At 42.9% G+C, this 22,258-nt stretch overlaps 2 protein-coding genes across 2 annotated transcripts in view; both read right to left on the reverse strand.

The window, feature by feature from the left end:
- The window catches only part of HYDIN (HYDIN axonemal central pair apparatus protein), a 273,502-nt gene that overhangs the window by 213,941 nt on the left and 37,303 nt on the right, over positions 1 to 22,258 (reverse strand). The window contains exons 4-6 of the mRNA XM_055145713.1: positions 20,278 to 20,397; positions 17,644 to 17,778; positions 6,361 to 6,560 (exon numbers count right to left, since the gene is read on the reverse strand). Coding sequence (XP_055001688.1) covers positions 6,361 to 6,560; positions 17,644 to 17,778; positions 20,278 to 20,397 — 455 coding nt within the window. The remainder of the gene's footprint in view (positions 1 to 6,360; positions 6,561 to 17,643; positions 17,779 to 20,277; positions 20,398 to 22,258) is intronic.
- Positions 1 to 22,258, reverse strand: part of CMTR2 (cap methyltransferase 2) — a 95,562-nt gene that overhangs the window by 2,098 nt on the left and 71,206 nt on the right. The window lies entirely within an intron of this gene.

The following is a 22,258-nucleotide window of genomic DNA, read 5'->3' on the forward strand; positions in this document are numbered from 1 at the left end:
GAAGCACAGAGGAGATGAAGCAGCTGCACGCACGGGTCTCCAATGGAGGCATCAGAGAAGAAATTCCAGACTTTGTCCTTCCCTCCAGTCCCCTGCTTGTGCTCCCTGCTTGGTGAAGCTGACCTTGGAAGATAATGTTAGCAGCAGTACTGAGCAGCAAAACACAGGGGAAGGTGTGGAATGGACCAAGGGTAAATAATCTTGAACTGAGCCATGATTGCTTTTACCCAGGTTTTACTATTAACCAACTGGGGAAGCTGGGATAAGTCCATTCCCCTCCCTGCCTCCCTCCCTGCCTCCCTCCCTGCCTCCCTCCCTGCCTCCCTCCCTGCCTCCCTCCCTGCCTCCCTCCCTGCCTCCCTCCCTGCCTCCCTCCCTCCCTCCCTCCCTTCCTCCCTTCCTCCCTTCCTTCCTTCCTTCCTTCCTTCCTTCCTTCCTTCCTTCCTTCCTTCCTTCCTTCCTTCCTTCCTTCCTTCCTTCCTTCCTTCCTTCCTTCCTTCCTTCCTTCCTTCCTTCATTCCTTCCTTCCTGATGAGAGTTGCCTTCATTCTCCTGGCTAGTTCCAGTTGGCTTGCCATTTTACCTTAGAAGCGATTCTACATTAGAAGATGATTCACTTCATCTAACTATGATGAGTCGAAGGGTTTAGGTCCTTCCTGAAACTTCAAACTATGAAGTCTGTGAAGTGATTTTGCTTTGCTTTGGCTTGAATATGTGAATTTTAAGGTTCAGCCAAATTGTCCAAGAAGATTGGCAGCCTCTACCGGTTTTTCCAACTTAGGTGCATTCTCTTTTGTACAGGAAAAATACCAAAGTAATGGCAAGTTTTTGAAATGTTTTATAAATGATGTGGTCTTCAAATTTTTTTTAGAACACAGGTCTTTTTAAGTTATAGTGAACAAGTAGAACAACCCAGTCCTGCAACCAAATATCATGGTGAGGCTCATACTACAAGATACAAAAGGTTGAGTGGATGCAGTCGAAGACAGACTTTCCAGAGAACTCTCCCTTTCTTTTTAATGGTTTATCTCTCTAAATTGGTTCAGAATCTTACTTCTGTCCAGGACATAAAAACTTGCAAATTGTCTCTCCCATTCTTGTGATGAAATAACAAATAATACACAATAAAAATCACAACATTCCTTGCAGAGCAGCCAAGCAGCCAGAGAACTAAACTGAGCCACTTTCTCTATCCTCAAGGAGATGTGCACAGCTGGATAGGAAGGAGCAGAAGAAATATTTGAAGAGGCATGTGGCAGAGATTTCCCCCCAAATAATGGAAGATCTAAAAATCTCAGAGAACCTCCTGCAGGACTAAAACTAATACCAGACCGAAACCACATTCCTTGAACAAAACCCACTTCAGTCAAACTGCCAAAACCCAAATATAAACACAAAATCCACAAAGGCAGTCCACAAAAGAATATGGCATGAGTCCTCCTTATCCACAATTTCACTTCCCATGGTATCAGTTACCTCTAGATCAATGAGGCTCAGAAAAATATGACTTACAATAAGGTATTTCAAAAGAGGGTGAGAGACCACATACAAATAACTTTAATGCTGAATACTATTATAATTATTCTGCATTGTTATTAGCTTTTATTATTAATATCTTGCAGTACATGATTTATAAATTAAACTTTAGGGGCTGGAGCAATAGCACAGCGGGTAGGGCGTTTGCCTTGCACGCAGCCGACCTGGGTTCGATTCCCAGCATCCCATATGGTCCCCTGAGCACCGCCAGGGGTGATTCCTGAGTGCAGAGCCAGGAGTAACCCCTGTGCATCGCCTGGTGTGACACAAAAAGCAAAATAAATAAATAAATAAATAAATAAATAAAATTAAAAAAATAAAATAAACTTTATCATAGGTATGCCTACATAGAAAAATAATTGGGGGGATGTGGATTGTATTTCCTGCAAATACAGGAATTTATTATAATTACAGAGAGAAGAAGAAAGTTAATATAGCATCTAGAGGAGCTAGAGAGATAAGACAGCAGATAGGGCACTTGCCTACCCAGGTTCAATCTCCAGCACCCCACATGATTCCCTGAGCACTGCCAGGAGAGATCCCTAAGTGCAGAGCCAGAAGTAAGCCCTGAGCATCACCAGGTGTGCCCCCTGCTCTGCTAAAAGGAGCACAGCGGCTAGAAAAGACAGTGCAAGTGATATCTTCTAAGGTTCAGGGGGGGAAAACATTTATATAACTCAGAATCCTATGCTGTAGAGAAAATATCTTAGAAAACCAAAAGCAAAACAAACAAACAAAAAAAAGAGACTCTTTCAGATAGACAAAACCTGAGGGGCTGAAACAGACCTATGGAACAAGAAATATTTAAAGTTGCTTTTCTACTGAGAGAAACAATCCCCAACAGAAATCTTTGTCTACATGCAGCAGCTCAAAGCGGTAACAGGCCTGGGACACAGCAAGAATAAGCGTAAGTCCCCTCCCGAGACATGTGCCTTCACCCCACAGTATGCTAGGCCTGATGGCAGAGTAAGAAATCTGAAAATCCTCCCAGCATAAATTATTCAGAAAATTTGGATCAAATATAGCTACATAAATGTGTACCTGAGTATGCAATACATATGTACACGTATACATATATAGGAAAATGATTCAAAAACAAAGAACAATAAGGCTGAACTACCACCATATCTACCCTCTGCTCTCAATAATTCTGAAGCCTGGGCTTCCACAGTCCTGTGGAGCAAGAGACAAGCTCCTGAGGAGGGGGATCAAGTCAGGACCTGGCTATATAATTCTCATATAGACTTGGGGAACTTGGGAGAAACCAAAATATTCTCCCATTAGTACAAGGAAACACGTGTGTCTTTGATATTCTTGCCACAGTCTCACTTATCACCACTGGTTTCACATCTCATAACCACTGTCCTTCCCAGTTTTGTAAGAGTTTCCCAGAACAAGGACATTCTCATCATCATCTCTACTAGCCCCTGGTGCCTACACCGCTGTGGCCATTCCACTTAAATCAAACTAAGATCCCACTACTGATTTGTTGGTTGTGTGCCCTTGAGCAGCTTATATATCCCCTTCAGCACTCAGGTTCTTCTCCTTTTCAAACTAGCAAGAGTAGATATGGTTTTTCTTAGTCTCATCCCTCTTCCTCTCTCTCCCTCTTCTGTTTTTTTATGTTTTATTTTAAAATTTTTTTTACTAAATTTATTTTTATTATGTAATATTTAAAATTTTTATTTTATGTTATGCCTTTTCATTGAGACACCATGAGAACAGTTACAGGGCTTTCAGGATCAATTCTCAGTCATACAATGATCAAACACCCATCCCTTCACCAGTGCACATGATCCACCACCAAGAACCCGAGACCCTCTGCCTGTGTGGCAGATGATTTTCAATTAACTCTCTCATTGCTATGATAGCATTCAAATTTTTTTCTTTTTTTTTTTTGGTCACACCCGGCAATGCACACCGGTTACCTCCTGGCTTTGCACTCAGGAGTTACTCCTGGTGGTGCTCAGGGGACCATATGGGATGCTGGGAATCGAACCTGGGTCGGCAGCGTGCAAGGAAAACACCCTACCTGCTATGCTATTGCTCCAGCCCCAACATTCAATTTTTGACCTAAAACTCACTATCATTATTTGGAGTTTTCCCCCCAACAGTCAGACCTGTCAGAATGATATCATTAGATCGTATGTTTTCTATTGTTGATAACAATGAGCATATGATGTTGCACGGTCGTGAAATTGGCTGCCCAGTTTTGAGATTCTGGTACTAAGTCCAGAGGTACTTCTGCCAGCAGCTGCTGCATTCCGAGATTGGATTTTTATTATTTTAAAAAATTTATTTATTTTTTAATTAGTGAATCATTGTGAAGGTACAGTTACAGATTTACACATTTTAGTGCTTGTGTTTCCCTCATACAATGTTTGAGAACCCATCCCTCCACCAGTGCCCATTCTCCACCACCAATAAACCCAGTATCCCTCCCACCCCCCAATCCCATCTCCCCCCACCCCACCCTGCCTCTGTGTCAGGGTATTCCCTTTTGTTCTCTCTCTCCAATTGGGTGTTGTGATTTGCAGTAGGGGTATTGAGTGGCCATTGTGTTAAGTTTCTAGTCTACCTTCAGCACCCATCTCCCTTCCTGTGCATGGTCTCCAAACACATTTTACTTGGTGTTTCCTTCTCTATCTGCGCTGCCTTTTCCCCCAGCATGTGAGGCCAGCTTCCAAGCCACGGAACCAACCTCCTGGTACTTATTTCTACTATTCTTGGATGTTAGGCTCCTACTCTGTTATTTTATATCCACAGATGAGTGCAATATTTCTATGTCTGTCTCTCTCTTTCTGACTCATTTCACTTAGCACGATACTTTCCATGTTGATCCACTTATATGCAAAGTTCATGACTTCATTTTTTTCTAACAGCTGCATAGTATTCCATTGTATAGGTGTACCAAAGTTTCTTTAACCGTCATTTGTTCTAGGGAACTCAGGTTTTTTCCAGATTCTGGCTATTGTAAACAGTGCTATGATGAACATATAAGTGCAGATGTCATTTTGACTATACTTTTTTGCTTCTCTGGGATATATTTCCAGCAGTGGTATTGCTGGGTCAAATGGGAGCTCAATTTCTAATTTTTTGAGAAGCGTCCATATTGTTTTCCAAAAGGGCTGGACCAGTCGGCATTCCCACCAGCAGTGTAGAAGGGTCCCTTTCTCCCCACATCCTCTCCAACAGTGGTTGCTTTTGTTCTTTTGGATGTGTGCCATTCTCTGTGGTGTGAGGTGGTATCTCATTGTTGTTTTGATCTGCATCTCCCTGATGGTTAGTGATATAGGGCACTTTTTCATGTGCCTTTTGGCCATTCGTATCTCTTCCTTGGGAAAGTTTCTGTTCATTTCTTCACCCCATTTTCTGATGGGGTTGGATGTTTTCTTCTTGTAGAGTTCAACCAGTGCCTTATATACCCTTGATATCAACCCCTTATCAGATGGGTATTGGGTGAATATCCTTTCCCATTCTGTAGATTGTCTTTGTATTCTGGTCACTGTATCTTTTGCGGTGCAGAAGCTTCTTAGTTTAATGTAGTCCCATTTGTTTATCTCTGTTTCCACTTCGTTGATCAGTTGCATGTCATCTTTGAAGTTACCTTTAGCTTCAATATCGTGGAGGGTTTTTCCGACCTTGTCTTCAATGTACCTTATGGTTTGTGGTCTGATGTTGAGGTCTTTAATCCATTTTGATCTGACTTTTGTGCATGATGTCAAGTTGAGGAGTAAGGAAAGCCTCTTTAACAAATGGTAATGGCACAACTGGACAACCACATGCAAAAGAATGAGCTTAGACCTCCCTCTTCTGTTGTTAAGGACCCCTGTCATTATATTGCCATCTCCTCAGATAACCAGGGTAATCCCCCATTTTTTGGAACTAGCAACCCAGTTACACTGACACCCCAACTCTCTTCACCATGTGACATTACACATTCACAGATTCTGGGGTTAGAACAGTCTCATGTTTGTTTGGGTTTGGGCCACATTCAGCAATGCTCAGGGGTTACTCCTGGATCTGCATTATTCCTGGAAGTGCCAGGAGATCCAACCTGGGTCAGCCACATGCAAGGCAAGGCAAACACCCTCCCCTCTGTACTATCGCTCTGGCCCCAGAACAGGGTCACATCTGGAAAGATACAGCAGTTTTCCTCCCACATTGGGAACAGCTCGTTTCAAGAAACAATTAAAGAACAGCCACTTGTTATAGAGCCATTGCTGTGTGTTAGCAGCTTATTAACAGTTATGAATGTGTGCGTTTCTCACTGCATCCCTAAAAAGTGGCTACTGTATACGCTACCCATTTTTCAAACAAGAAAACTGGACTCCATGAGTCAAGAAGCAGGAAAAGGCAAAGCTTGGGGTTCTCTCTTTAGGCTAGAGAGAAACATGGCCCCACTGACACTTGGAGGTGAGCCCAGGGAAACGTCAGATCCATGAAATACCAGTTGGCTAATGTGTGTTCTCTCAGACACCAAATCTGTGGTAATTTGTTAGAGAGCAGCAGAAAACAAATATGGCTACTTAGAACATTATTCGTCCAAATGAAGGTGTTTATTAATGGAATCCCATGGGCCACTCTTTATAGATTTTTTCCAAACATTTCAGAGAAACATCCATACCCAGATCGATAGCCTTGAATTCTGGTTTCCTCTTGGGATGAAGAGAGAGTTTGCCCTTCATCAGTGAACTCTCCCTGCCTTGCAACCAAAGACCGTAAAGAGCAGTTCCACCCGAAGGCTATGCAAGCAAATTACTCTTATGCCGAGTACCTTGAACTCTCATCAATCAAATACAAGAGCTGAAAAACAATGCATACCTCTGAGTTTCGATGTGAAACACGGCTTCTTTGTTGCCAATGTTCCGTACCAATAGAGTCTTTTGGTTGTTGTATTTGACAGGGCAGATGGAGAAATTAAGCGTGTCAGGAAAGTCTAGGATGGCTCGTGCACCTCTGGCTTTGATGGGAACAATGAATTTCTCTCTTTCAGTAACACAGGTCAACATATGAGCATAGTCCTGCAAGAGAAGGCTGCAGTCATTATGTGGAGTGAGCCACGAATCATGGTGCAAGATATATGGCCTCACACCAGGTGCTTTACAAATTACTGCCTTCTATGACACTTATGTCTTCTATGACTTTAATGTTTTCCATTAATGTTTCAGGACAATTTATTTCAGTGAAGTCACCTTTTCTGAGAGTGTACAGTTCAAGTGGGAAAACCTTCAATTCAGTAGAGAAATGTACTTCATGAATGGCCCATGTATAAGACAGGAGGGATGGAGGAGAGAGTCATGATGTATTTTTCTTTAGTTCAGAGGAGGGAATGCCCATTTAGGTCAGAGTTCCTACACATACTTCTCCTGGACCCAAACTGACCCTTTGAGCTCCAACTAAAGCAACAGGACTTTACAGTTCTTCCTTCAGCAGGGGCTTCTACTTGTCCACCCTGCATTTGAGTGGTGGATTGTGACGAGTTATATTCTGCCAGCTCCAGCCTGAGGGCTCAAGAAGATTTGGATATTTCCGGTCTTGCTACTGGAACTTGGCCATGGCCGGGCAACACACCTGACACAGGCTACTGAAAGATGAGAGCCGGGACGTGCAACCAGGCCCACGGGGGAGCAGCTACAGCCCCAGCGAGGCGAGCACCCACCAACAGAACAAGAGCAGCTTTCCTCACTCTGAGTGGGCCCCATTAGGACCAACTGAACCACCGTTTGATGAGGAAAGTTTAAGTCACTGAATTGGGGATCGGGGGTGTCAGTTATTATATAACAATACTAACTGATCCATAGCCAGTTTAAACCACCCCTCTTGTGCAAAGCCATAATGATCATTCGTAATAGAAATGCTGAGGTCTACTCTTCTCCGCTCTTAAGCCTCACTGCAATAGAAATGCTGTAGTAAGTCACCCTTAATGTCATCTCATAAGATAGAAAAATTGAACTTGTACTTTAGTGTAGCAAAGAAAAAGTTCCACATAAATCCTCACCAACAAGCACAATTCAATGTAGAAGAAAAGTTCCTTCAAGAATCCCCTTCAGAAGTTCTGAAGTCCCTATGATAGACATGTGTTCTCTAAAACAGGATTCTTTCTCTTTATTTCAACTTTTCCTATCATTTCAGTGAGTGTGTTAGATGCATAGCCATCCTGATGAAATGGAAAGTCTACTGTGAATTTGTTTCTTTTCAAAAATCAAGTAGTAAGTGGTATTCAGTGTTAGAGGTTTTAAAATGCTTAATGGCTTGACTAAATGATCTCTTTGAGCTTTTGTCATTGAGTAGGAATGGAATGCCTGAATATGGAGGTAGACGTATAGACTGGCCATAAATCCAATTTCTATAAAACACACAGGAGGAGCTTAAAGTTATGATCCATAATTAGTTTGTCATTCTTCTGTGTTTGTTAAGTGTTCCATTTCCAGGCACTGTGCTAGGTGTGAGAATACCAGATGCAGATCTTTGTGAATTGGCATGGTGATGCCAGTGGCCATGAATGGGCAGAGAAGGTGTGCATACTCTATGACTCTATTCTTCAACCTTTGTATACCTGCAACCTGGCACCGGTCCACAGACTGCTCCATGGGCTGGCAGTTATAAGCACCGTGACAGATGAGTAGTTTCCAACCTTCTTATGCCTGTAGACCAACACAGACAATGGACCAGTGGTTCAGAACCAGTGCCTTCAGAGGTGGCACCAACATACACTGTGAAGATACAATAGCCTGAAATGTGCTTGCAGACCTTTAAACATGCAAAGTCTCTCTCACTCCCTAACTCCAAACTCACACCCAGCTGCTCAGGTAGCATTTCATGAAATAAAAATCTCCATGTCCCAAACTAAATGCCCCAGCTAGTGCCACTGCCTATGGCTGGGCAAGAGGAGGACCCCGAGAGTAGAACTAGGGCTGGGGTCAAGTCCAGTCTGCTGCCTCCACATGCATCTGCCCAAGTGGGGAAGGGAAGGACTTTTCTTATGTATGCCCACCTTCTCCTCTCTGCCAGCTGAAGTCCAGCTCACGACCCTGCCCCATCCTAAATCCATTTTCTCACTACTGTCCTCTGCTTCTGTGCCACCCCTTACTTGGTTCCATTTCCCCCAGAGCCATCTGACGTGCACTTGTCCTATTCATTGAGTTTCTGTCTGCCTGTGCACAGTGTCTCACTCAGGTCGAGATGGATTCTTCCCAGGGCACTGACAGCACCTACAAAGGGTCACAGGCAAGAAACATTTGCTAGCTGCAAGCAAATGAGTCCTGTCATGTTGGGTAGAAGTAGAAAAAAGTAACTAGTGATAGGTTGGTTTGTGAAAGACACATAGGGAAAAATCAACTTGCATTTCCTCATGCATTAACAACAGTAGCTCTGTTAGGCATCATATTAGAACAAGATACTTTTAAGAAATAATCAGGGCTTTTGAAGAAAATACAACAAGATCGAGTGAAAATGCAGGTAGGGGACTAAGAGGTTCTACCAATTTGACAGGTGTCCCAGAGGAGGTGACTCTGGAAGAACTTTGTCAGGAGAGATGAAGGAGCAGCTTGGTTTTGTCCATCAGACTTGAAGACATAGAGGTTCCAAGGTGCCTTAGAAGCCAATAATTAAGGATTAATGACAGTATTCCTAAAAGTTGACATTGAGTTGATAGGTCCTGAGCTCTTCGATTGACTGGTGTCCGGATGGCAGTCCTAGGCTCAAAGCCTGGCTATTCTGACTAAAGTACACATTACATAAAACATACTTGATCCCAGAAAATCCTGCAGAACTCAATAATGAAACAGTTTCGCTGATTACAGCAAGATTCTGAAGAGATAAGTACTGTTTTCATTTTTTTCTGAGGTGATCAAACTCAGCAAGCAGAGGTTTTGCTGGGAATTAAGACATTCTTCACACATGTGGAGATTTAGTATTGACTGAGGTTTGGAGAGAGAGAACAAAAGACTGCTAAAGCCAAGATGGGAGGCAACCCCACAGTAATTTCTCTCACTTAGTTCTCTTCTTACAATTCTCTATCTTGCTCAATAGGGAATTAAAAAAGCTAAAAGTAAGTTTAAGGAGCATATCAAAATATTCAAAACGCTTTTTGGATTTCCAATTGAGGAAGATCTGAGGGTGGATAAGAATTACAAGTCTTGCTCACAATCAATTCAAGCACTCGTAAAAAAGAATAGGGAAATTGTTTTTAAAAATAAATTTTAAAAAAAAACAACTTCTTTAAAGTGTTCCAATTCCTGAAGATCTCTATTTAACTTGACTGTGAATTTCGATGACTATGAGATTATGTAATATACCATTGTGTACTGTGTTGGGGAACACGGCCTGCCTGCTGGTAAGCAATTCCCTGGGTTGATATATCTGCTTACATTGGGCTTGGATTCAGACCCACCAGCTCCCATTTACTCTGTGTTTTTTTCTGTTATGGAGAGAGACTCCACCATGAATTATTTTACCCCTTAAAATCTCATCCAATATAACAACTTGATCTAGCTGGGATGTCAGTCCTCTTTTTGGCCATTAGCCTTCCTTCTCACTGCCCCCTCTACTATACTCTAACAAAAGCCAGCAGTTGAATATGACCATGGCAGCTTTTTCTTTGGGGGAAGTAAGAAGTGAATCTCGATTTTTATACTCAACCCTGATAGAAAGCAGACATGGCCATAATCCTGTCCTTTAAACTCTCAGACAAAATAAAATTATGCGAGAGAGAGAGAGAGAGAGAGAGAGAGAGAGAGAGAGAGAGAGAGGAGAAAGGTGCCTGCCATAGAGAGAGGCTAGGGGCAGGTCAGAGGCAGTGGGGAGGTATGGAAGGGGGAATTGGGAGTGGTGGGAGGGAAACTGGGAATATTGGTATTGGAACACTGTATACTGAAACCCAATCATTAATAGCTTTGTAATGGGCTACCTCACAGTGATTCAATAAAAAAAACTGAAAAGGAAAAGAAAAGGAAAGAAAACTATGCCTTTTACTGCAGCAAAGAAATCATAAGGCACTTCAAGGGCAAGTCCTCTTCCGGCCTTCTTTCCCTCCTGACTTGATGGAGGAATGGTTAATACAGAGAAAACCTGATCTGATTGGGACTTTTGATAATCAGTGTCCCTGGGAAACGCTGCAAGCTCCTTAGCCAGTGAAGAGTATTTATTACACAGTAGCTCTCAATCTGAAATTTGCCTCATAAAAGGGAAGAATCCATTCTAAAGCTGTGAGCAGTTTAAAGATGCATCTGGGCAGGTATCCCAGGCTGTCTTCCCAGCTCTGACTCGTCCAGATTTATTAGTATCCCTCTCAGATTCCTAATAGGATTGACTCTTCTCATCTTCAATAGAGATAGATCTCTGATCTTCGCATGAAATGAGTACCACCGAGACTTCCAAATGAACTCTAACCACCATTGCCCTAAGTACACAAAGATAATGTAGTTATTCGAGATTTTGTGTAAATGATTGTTTAAGGGCCAGTGAGATGGTACAGTGGGTAGGGTGTTTTCTTGCACAAGGTTGACCTGGGTTTGATCCCCCGTACCCGAGAAGATCCCTCTAACCCCACCAGAAGTGATCCCTGAGCTCAGAGCCAGAAGTAAGCCCTGAGCCCTGCCAGGTGTGGTGCCAAATAAAGAAAGGTAAGTACTCTGCTCATTCATTCTATTGTTTTCTAAGTTCCTCTTAAGTTGACCAATTGCCTGCTTCTATAGCCATGGACTCTGCCTTCATTTCTATATCCCTCTCCTGTGAGCTAGATTTCTGTCCTCACTACACCAGGGCTTCCCTGAAGGATCCAGTTTCCATCGTTATGAATCATTCACACACCCTCTTATAGCCGGGATTGAATATCTCCCCTTAAAAATTAAATAAGCTATCATGACTTCAACACCCACCTCAAGCTATGGCACCATTTTCCAATCTTGCCACACAGCAACACTCCTCAGAGGCATTACTCATATTCTAAATCACCACCTCCTCACTTAGGATTCTCTCCTCGACGCACCCAAGTGGGCTTCTGACCCCAGCAGTCCATGGCAGTGCTTCCCCAAGGTCACTAGGACTTCAGGGAATCCAAAGTCTGATTCTACATCTGTATTTGAGTCTACTCTTCAGAGTTTGGGATGCAGCTAGTCTCTGCTTCCATTTTGAAATACTTTATCCACTTGGAATGAAGACCAGAGCACACTATCTCCTGGTTTCCTTCCCATGTCACCACTACCCCTTCTTAAAGTCATCCTGATTGGGTCCCTTCCCCTTACCAGCCTCTTCTCTATCTATATTTCTTCCTCCCATTGCCATTTTATTGCCTCTTGATGGATAGAACCATCCATACCTTTTGAGTTTTCAAATATTTCTCTCTGGCCCCCGCATCTCCCCTTTCCTGAAAGTCTTTGCATCTAGATGTATCCTTAACAAGGCCACTTCAGTATCTAAAGAGAAACTCAAAATTCACATATAAAAGACATATTGATTCCCCACCCATAACTGTACCTGCCCCCCCAACCTCCCAAGCCTGCTTTTCTCCCCTGGTCCCTATCTCAGTAATGGTGCCACTGACAAAATACTGAGTTCAACCAGATTTTTCCCCCTCATGTCTTCTTCACCAGCACTACCAGAAAATCCTAACAGCTTTGTCATAAAACTAGAAAGCCTTCTCGACCCATCTCTTACCACTGCCATGATCACCATTCTGGTCTAAACCATTCTCAGCTTTTCCCTGAACAGTTCTTGCCCTGGTAATGGCCAGGGCGTGGGTCTACTGCTGCATATAACAGGAAATAAAACAAAATAAGAAGGCTCAAACTAGATATCTAGATGTTCCTTCCTCTCCCATCAAGCAGTGGGGCACCCACTGTTGCCAGAGCACCCTCCATTCCCTGTTCCCCATTTCAGCACAGAGCATCCATCTTCATTGTCATCCACAGTGCTGAGTGGATCCAGCTCAGGGTGAGAAGCTGCAGGCCAGAAACAGAGAGCACCTGTCTGCTGTTCTCAGCAGAGGGATGTCCTGCTCAAACCTCACTGGCCAACTGGTTGGTCTGGGAAATGCAAAGGAGGCTGGAGAAAGGCAATCTTATTTCAAATTTTCTTACCAAGTAGGTGCAGATTTTCTTACCAACTAGAAAAGAGAAAAGGAATGTCAGGAACAGCAGCTGCACCTCGTTCCCCCTTCAGACTATTCTCTGTGCAGCAACCAGAGAGATGGTAAAACCCATCAGCAGAGGGATGGAGAACTTGCCCTGTTTATCCTGGATGATGGAGAGTTCAGAATCCTCAGTAGGACGTTGCAAAAACAAAACAAACATAACAATAGCCATTCTATGTCCCTTGATAAGGTGCAACAGCAATTACCACATCACTTAAGAATTGTTACTACCCAAAGCAGACCAACCAGGAATCTGATCACATGTCTAGAACTAATGGCTTATAGGAAACAATAGGGACAGAGGAGTAGTCTAAAGATCCCAGTGGAAATATGATCAGGACGTTAGCTGGATTCTGCATGCAAACTGGCTATGAGATGGTGTCATGGGCTAATGCCATTTTTAAGGTATAATAATGATATGGTGAATATACTCATTTTCAAAGGATTCTTATCTCTAAAGACAAATAATTGTTTGTAGGTGAAATACAAGCTTGTGACTTGCTTTGTGGAGGAGGATGGTGAAGTGAGACTGGTTATTCCCCCAAGAGATAGGAAGTCTGGGGTAAGAGTTGGATATATTGGTCTCTTGACCTTACCTCCAGGGAGAGAGCTTCTACAACAAAATCAAACAAAAAAATGAAAACAAAAAGATTTCCCTTCTGGTGGTTTCCTCTCCTGCTCTGCATGATTCCTAAGAGCTCTCCTCATCTCATACTCCAGAAAGCTCAGCTGCCGTTTTCCCGGCCACCTGCCTACACTCTGCCAGCCTGGGATCTTTATACTTGGGGATCCCTATCCCAGACAAATCGCTCACATTGTTTGTAGGGCTTAATTTAGTTCTCTGCCCAAATGTCCCCTCATTGGGGAAGTCTTCCTGGGTCATCCTCTTAGAGAGAAAAAGCAGGGCTCCCCTATTTACCCCCAAACCATACTGTCTTCCACCAAGTGAATATTTGACATTTGTTTATTCATTGAGGAGCACAGTTTCATGAAGACTGAAATTGGTTCTCCACTAGATGCCAGCTCATAAAATTAGCTTGGCACAAAGTGAATGAAAGAATTTTATTCATTTTTATTACTTTTTTTCCAGATGCTACATTATCGAATTCTTCATAAAGATAATCCCTAAGACCCTCAATTAGCCTTATTATAAAATAGCATTTATGAATTCCAGAAAGCTGGTAAGTAGTTAAGACAGGATGCATAAAGGAAAACCCCTCTTAGAGAAGATCTGGGCATCTTTCTCCTGGATGAAAGGGTTTGGGAAAGTTAATGTCTTATACATCAGGTGAAAGAAAAAGTCATTTGAGCCTAGCTTTTAGACACTGCTTTTAAAATCAGCAGCAGCCCATCCTCATATTGAAGACATTTCTTTACATTTTCTTGACATTAACTTTGGCCTACTTATCTTGCACAACAGGCATTTCTGCACATGTCTCACCTATTAGCCACTGGCCTGGGCTGCTTAAAGTGGTACCCCCCGAACTGGGGAGGCTAATTTCAGACAGGAGAAATTAACTGCCTTATCAATCTTTATGCCAACAAAAGTCATCGATTATGGAAAATTTTTTTGATAGCAGCAAGTTAGCCCAAAGTTTGTTGTTGTACAACTAGGCAATATACAATAATAATATTTTTCTATTTCCCTTTGAGCCAAGATTTTTAATCTTGATTTTTAATTTCTCATTTTGATCAAGATTTTCCTTTAAAACAAATCAGGAAAGCGGAACACAGTTACATTCTTTGCAGTAACAAATCAGAAACTGTTTAATGAATCCTTCTTAAAATGTAACAGCCATAAAATTGAGTCCATCAAAAAAGCTGGAGATATAGAGCAGTGGCTACAGTGGCTAGAGTGCGTGTCTTTCATGTGGCCATTCTGGGCTCAATCCCCAGGACCCCACTAAGTCCCTTGAACCCTGCCTGGAGTGATCCCTGAACACAGAACTAGGGGAAAGCTCTGAGCGTAGCTGAGTGTCATCCCCCAACAACAATAACAAAAACTGCATCTGTCCAGTAAGCTGCATCCAACTGGGAGTTACTACCCCCATTTCCATATGATGACGGTGCTGGAGTCAGGCTTTCTTTGAGTCCAAGGAAAGACCCAGATCTGCTTCCCTATGCAAGCCTGATGATTTTCAATTCCTTTCAGTAGCAAAAAGAAAAATTTAAGATCCAAGAAAAATGGCAGAATCCAGAATTTTCTTGTGTTATTTCATGATAACATTGACTATTATATTTGTACAATACATTATATATACTAGAATTATTAGATTAATAATATGTCCAATCATTTGTAAGTCTGTGTGAAGAGAGATAAGGAAAGCCAAAGTGAATTTGCTGCACCTGTTATCTGAGTATTTGGCATTCTTAACAAGTTAAATCCCCAGGAAGCAAGATTAATAAATGACAGGAGAAATGTAAATTGCATTATCATCTTCGACATGCTAATATACATGGGCGCTGAAAATTCAATTGAAAGGGAACGGGCTTATTAAGCTGTGGCATGCTGCAATTTACATATCTCTCTGTCCAGATGTGAGGAGAGCAAATGAGAATGGAGTGGGCTCAGATCAGCAGGGGATAAGGAGGAAAAGGACAAGTGTGCACTGGCTTCCACTGTGGCCAACTGAAGGAACATGGAGACAAGTTGGCCAACTGGAGAAAACGCGATGTGGTGAAAAGATTGGCTTCTATTTTTCCCAAAATAAATCTGGCTCTGCTTACTCCTCTGCTGCATTCTGGAACAGCAGGAATAACAGCATGACTGGCCCTCACTGGCCAGCCCCTGTATAGCCCTGGTGGCTTTCCAATTGAAGAGGGAAAGCAGATGTCCCAATGTCATGAAGATCCACTGGTAGTCAGGCCCTGCCCACGGAGCCCGTGCAATAGGATCTTTTCTGGAAAAGGGGACTAAGACAAGCATAGGGAGCATCCCCAGACACCTACCGTGACTGTCCAACCAGTGGCCAAACAAGGAACTAGAGATGTTTTCTGAGTTTAGAGAAATTCTCTAAATGATATTGTAGCAGATGGCCCAAAATCAACACAAAACCTCAAGAATCACCAATCTGCGACTATTCTCACTCCTTGTCCCCTTAGATAGGTGTGTGGCTTTTACTAACTTGCAAACATTTAAAAGAAATATTTGAAATACTGAGATTTACAATACTGTTAATTATACTGCTCATTTATACATCATTTCAACACCAGGATCTTCTTGTGTTATTTCACACTCACCACAGCCTGCTTGCCTTCACCATTGACAACACTTTTGTTAACTAGGGATCTCCCCGAAAGACCCAAATGTTGGATAAATGGAATCAAAAAGCTGGAAAGAAGGTAAACAACCATAAAACAAAGTCAAGTAATAATCCTTCATAGGAATGTGAGCATTTCATATTTGCAAATACCAACATATGATACACACATTTCAAGTATTTGTTGCGTAAACAAATACATTTCAAGTATTTATTGTAATAAACTCTTTTATTTCAGCTTTTGATCAGGGAAAAACTTAAATATCTACAAAGAAAGGAGAACAGTATAACAAATCCCAATGATGTATCCATCACCCAGATTCAGTCATGATTAACGTTCAACCTCATCTTGCCTTACTCTCCTTTCTATTATTACTATCATAGTTTTATAGTTTTTAAGGTGATTATATATACATGAAATAATAAATATTACACTTTGACTGAGTTTGACTGTGTGATACATATACCAATCACAATCTAGAACATTCTTTCCCCCCAGAAAGTATCATGTGTCCCTTTTTCTACCTGCAGATACAATATTAATACAATAAAATACATTTCTTTCAGAGCAGAAAAATATTAAGGGAAGCCAGCATCAGTTCAGCAAGCTTTATATTTCAAGCTTTACAAGGTACAAAACTTTATAATCAGTTTTGTACCTAATGAATGCAAAAATTTGACACCTAAATTAAATTCAGATACCCTTCTCTTCACAGACAGTATTCAGCCATAAAGTCTTATTTTAAGAAGGAATACTTCAATAACATACAACAAAAAGCACTATTTCTGGAGCTCTTTATCTTTTTATTAATTTTAATAGTACTCCAACAAAAGTATAGGCCCATCAACACTACCTAAGACACCACAATGCTAAGTGGCAGACTCCTAACAGCAGATATACTCTACTGTGATTTCTGACCCTCATTTAGAGTGATGCTAGCAATAGTCACTGGGGCTTGGAACCCATCCTCAATCCCCTAGTCTTCTCTCCAAAAAAGCAGGGACCCTCTACAGTAATCGCAGCAGGTTTGGAATGGTGGTAACATTAGCTGCACTAATGAATATTCGTAGTAATAAAGCAGGGATTCAAAGTCTGTGCTCTAACTCCATTAAGCTGTAAATTCAACAACTAGAGTGTGCAATTTCCCAGCAGCCATGATTTTTGTCCTTCCTCTCAGCTTGGGACCACACCTTTGCTTTTGGGTGTCCCTTAGGGCAGACTTCCCTACTTTATTTGCCTATGGAGGCCTTTTCAGAGAAAGAAATCACTCAGCACCCCCTGGCAATCCCCTTTAGCAAGCAAAGACAGAGGCCTGCCTCCAGTTGCATCTGAGTCTACTCCTGCCTCCCAAGATTGTTCCAGCACCTGGGGTGGGGGTGGGAGCCCTGCATTGCCCACTTGGGAAACCCTATTCTAACTAGACAGTGAAAGATCAGTAAGCTGAGGCAGCTTCGAAGAGGTATCTTTATGGCCCAACTGTTGACAGCTCAGTTTGGCCTTCAACACTGTTTGACAATTCTTTCCCCCATCCTGAGTGGGGAGACAGCCCTCCACCACCACCAATAAAAACAAGCAGATTCTCCACACCATCAGCACCACCAATACCCTCCCCACAACAGCATAGCGAATCCCACCACCAGCTTTGTGAAGATTCAGAATCACAAACTGCTGGTGACAGTATTCAACCAATAAACGCCCATCAATGCTGTTACCTTGTTCTCCTCTGGCGTGAAGAGGATTCTGAATGTGGATGGCACTCCAGGAGCTACCTTGTGGCCGACATCTTTGGGGCTGATGACTTTAAAGTAAGGCGAGCTCTCCTCAACCACTTTCACCATCCTTGGAATCTGCAGGAGAAGCCATGGGTAGAGATGGGCTCTGGGTCCAAGAACCAGAAGCCAGGGCCACACAGGCTTTGCAGTTTATGGAACCCCCATCCTACCCTTGCCCTTGTTTCCTCAACAGGAAGAGAGAGGCTGTACTCAATCATTACCTTGATCCCAGTGTCTGACACAAAGTAACCAACCCATGTATTTTAGTTAAATTTTTTTCACCAATACTATAATTAATTGTTGGGATTACACGTCTTTGCTCTTTTTATTTCAAAACAACTATTGCCAAGGACTAACTGCTTAATCATCTAAAACCAATCCGCTGGTGAGTTAAGCTGAAATTCCCAGTGCAGGAGAAGGCTCTGAGAAGAAATTCCACTTTCCCGTTTTGTGGCTTCAGACCATCCACGGCACATGGCATCCATTAAAACGCTCTTAATCCTCACGTGGTCTTGCGCCTTCTCGAGCCTCCCACACTGTGGTTGAAGAAACAGGGGGCCCCATGTGGTAAAGCTTCACCAAGCAAAAGACTGAGATCCAAGCATCAGCCCAAGACCTCATTCTTCCCACAGGATTGTCCTAAGTAACCACCACCATGAGGTAAGGACAAAGGGAGGGGCACAATGTTCCCCAGGCTGATGCCAGCCTTGCCCACCCCACCAGAAGGAAAGGAAAGGCAGTGTGAAAGAGCTGGTCAGGGGTGGACGCTCAAAGGCAGGGTTTTGTCTTAAGAAACAAAAAGAACTCATGAAAGTTAACTGTAATTCATTTGAGAAGTCTCAAATGAAAAGTAAGGAATAAAAGAACTGTCCCATCTCTGAACGCTGAAGCCCAGGTGAGGAAGGGACAGAAAAACACAGAGAGAATTCGAACTTTCAGAGTGGAGGCAGGGAGGGCAGAGAAATGAAAGAGAGTCTGGTAGGAAGGGAATGGCCCGCTGGTCATGGGCACCCCGGTGTCATTTATAACATGCTCTATGACACCAGGCAAGCTGGCTGGGAATACATTTAGCCAGAGCATAGCTGTGTGTTCAAAACTGGGGCAATGCCAGCAACACTAATAACTAGATCAACAACAAAAACTACACTTTCCTGCACCATAGCCTCAGACCATCCACTTCCAGGAAACACACTTGATCCTCACATGGTCTTTGCAGGGACTTAAGCCCGGATGCCTTGGAAGAATTTCTTCTCCCTGTAAACTCTTTTACCTTCTGCCCCAGGAGCTTCTTTGCTGACACTCCAGCCACAAGGAATTAAATATGCCATTTTCTCCAGCATCTCCATGCTGTCCCTAGGCCCGCCCCTGAACTCTGCAGACCTGACTGACTCATTCAAGAGCCCCTGTACTGCTCCAGTGGCCTGGTTTCTCGCAGAGCCTTCACTTGCTTCCTATTTCTGCCTCTTCTAGAACATGTCTCCACAATCTGAGGTCTTGCACAGATTCTGACCTGTCTCCCCACCTCGAGTCCGGCAGCTCCCCACACCCTGCCTGTACTTGCACGCTTGGCCACACTGTACACTGACCTGGATGTGTGGAATTCTCTTGTTCATGCCCGTTAGGTACCAAGGTAATTTTCAGGGCACTTGATACCTTTCCTTGGAATAAAACCTAATTGATCTCTAACATGAAAAGCAAATGGATGGCGAGGACATCCTCAGTCACCACCCTCAAGGGACAAGGTACGGACAGTGGGAGAAAACTCAAGTGAAATCTAAAGGCCACTAAAGTATATGGGGGAGATATAAAAGGAAGGAATCTGGGGCCGGAGAGATAGCCCTGTAGGTAGGATATTTGCCTTGTAAGCAACCATCCTGAGTTCAATCCCCAGCACCCTATGTGGCCCTCTGAGCACCTCCAGGAATTATACCTGAGCACAAAGACAGGAGTAAGCCCTGAGCACCTCTGGGTGCCCCAAAAATAAAAATAAAAATGGAAGGGATCTATATTCATTTTCAAATAAAATTTGAAGGATAAAGAAGCATGAAGTCAACAACTATGATCCACCTGAGCAGAGCTGACTCCTTCAGCTGAAGACATGGGACTCTGCAGACAGACAGACATGAACAGAGCTGCCCCGTGCTTCATGAAACCTGGCCCATCTGGCCTCATGATGGAATACCACTACATTCATCCAGCCAACTCTTCAATCAACAGAAATTCAGAGCCATGAGAGAAACTGCTGTTGTTGGCACTGCCCCAGGGCTGACCACAGAGCAATAAAAATCCAACACAGCTTAGCCAAAGGGGAGCCAAAGTGGGTTAAGGCCTTTGGAGTGCATGGTGCGACCCCAATTCTATTCCGGACATGAACCCACCAGGGTTCACTGCCTTTGTGTATTGCTGGGAGCAGCCCAATCCCCCTTCTTAAAAGAATGCTTGTGCAAAGGGCTTTTCCCACACATTTTTCTAAGCCTATGATAGAATGGAAATAAGTATCCATAAGATCCCTTTTTATTTAACCTATTTTTATAAATCCAAGGAAGGCTGCATCCATACAGTGAAGATACTCACTGTGTCGTTGTTCCTTAAAATCAGGGGAACCTCATAGACTTCACAGGGCATGTAGTTTTGAAAGATGATTTCTGATGGAAAGGGCTGGAAGAGTGCCTGATCCAGGTCGATTTTTGAAAACTATAGTGGAAAGAGTTCATCACACAGTCACAAAGTGGCAAAATAAATAACTATACATGTCTATGAATATTAAAACCGAGAGCATAATAAACACTCAAGAGAGATAATTACTATAAAATTAATTGCTATAATTAGAAAATTATTGTCACCAACTTTCTTAACACTAAGGAAAGTAGAAATGTTGGTCCTCAGAGTAAAAGCTACAGGATTAAAAAAGCAGCAACCCTCGGCTTCTATTCCCAATAAATATGAATAAAGTCATTTGAACACCCTGCCCTGTAAAAATAACCTTCAAGTTGTATCAATAAATATGTGCATAAGGTACTCAATATCAAACATGCTAATAAAGAGATACCATCCCAGAATCCAGGAGAACACAAATAACTGGGATGGAAGGTAGAATGGATAAGAGAAAACAAGACGGCATCTTCCTTGAAGTGGGATTAGAACCAGACTACTTTCTCCTCTATAAGTATTTACTCTAAAGACTAAAAAAGGCAAGGAAAGAAACACTCCTCTATAACGTCCATCAGGGTTGCAACCCAGTTCACGCACTTGAGCCGTCCTCGCTACAGAGGTGTGGGAAGTGGAACAGCAGTGTTTGCAGGCACACAGTCTGTAGTGGCCTGATGCAGTCGCTAGAGCAGGTACTAGGACCCTGTCCACATCCCTGAAAGGGCAGCAGGGCCACACCACAAAGGGCTGCACCACAGAGTCATGATAATCCTGGGACACAGGCTTCAGTCCTTGAAAGGAAACTGAAAAGGCAAGTCTGCGCTGTTGATGCTCACAGGGTTCCAGCAGAAGTAGAAACATCCTCCCTGGAGGAAGAGAGCACCACTCACAGGGTTTGAGCATTTCATACTAACATTTCAATTATCAAACTTCATAATGATTAGAAAAAACTTCTGGGGCTGGAGAAATAGTACAGTGATTCATGCAGCTGTCTTGCATGTTGCAAACTCTGGTTTGTGCCCCAGCACCCCATATGGTCCCCTGAGCCCCTCCAGTAATGATCCCTGAACGCAGAGCCAGGAGGAAGCCATAAGCCTTGGGTGTGCCCCCCCAAAAAAAAAGAAAGAAAAAAGTTCCAAAAACATTAAGAATTTGAAAGTTTAAAAATGAGTAGGGGGGCTGGAGAGATAGCACAGCGGGTAGGGCGTTTGCCTTGCACGCGGCCAACCCGGGTTCAAATCCCAGCATCCCATATGGTCCCCTGAGCACGGCCAGGGGTAATTCCTGAGTGCAGAGCCAGGAGTAACCCCTGTACATCGCCGGGTGTGACCCAAAAAGCAAAAAAAAAAAAAATAAAAAAAAATAAAAAATAAAAAAATAAAAATGAGTAGGGCATATTTCCTACCACCAATGTCCCCTAATGCCCCTAAATATAGGTAGTATTTAGAATAACTGGAAGAGAGAATGCGATGGCTTAAAGTGGGATGACTAGATAACCCTTGGGCCCAGAGAATAGGGAGAAGGAAAGAGATAGAATGGAGGGGAAGGGGAGAAGAGTCAGATGAGAAGCAATGGGGTTAGGGGGAGTGGGGTAAGGGGGGGTTAGGCACATCGGTGGTGTTAAGGAATGATAGAGCTAAATATCCAAGCCAGAGTCAACAGCACTGAAATCATGAGACCCAAACTTTAGCAACAGACCTTAAAAAAGCGCCTTTCAAGAGAGCAGGCGGGGGTGGTGGGGGGTAATGGAAGAGACCTGGGAACATTGGTGGAGGGAAATTGATTCTGGTGGTGAGATTGGTGCTGAAACACTGTATGTCTAAAACTCGACAATGAATAGCTTTGCAAATCATGATGCTTTAATAAATTAAGAAAAAACAATCAATCACGGTGTTTTAATAAATTA

The sequence above is a fragment of the Sorex araneus genome, chromosome 8, assembly GCF_027595985.1.
Source record: "Sorex araneus isolate mSorAra2 chromosome 8, mSorAra2.pri, whole genome shotgun sequence".
Lineage (NCBI taxonomy): Eukaryota > Metazoa > Chordata > Mammalia > Eulipotyphla > Soricidae > Sorex > Sorex araneus.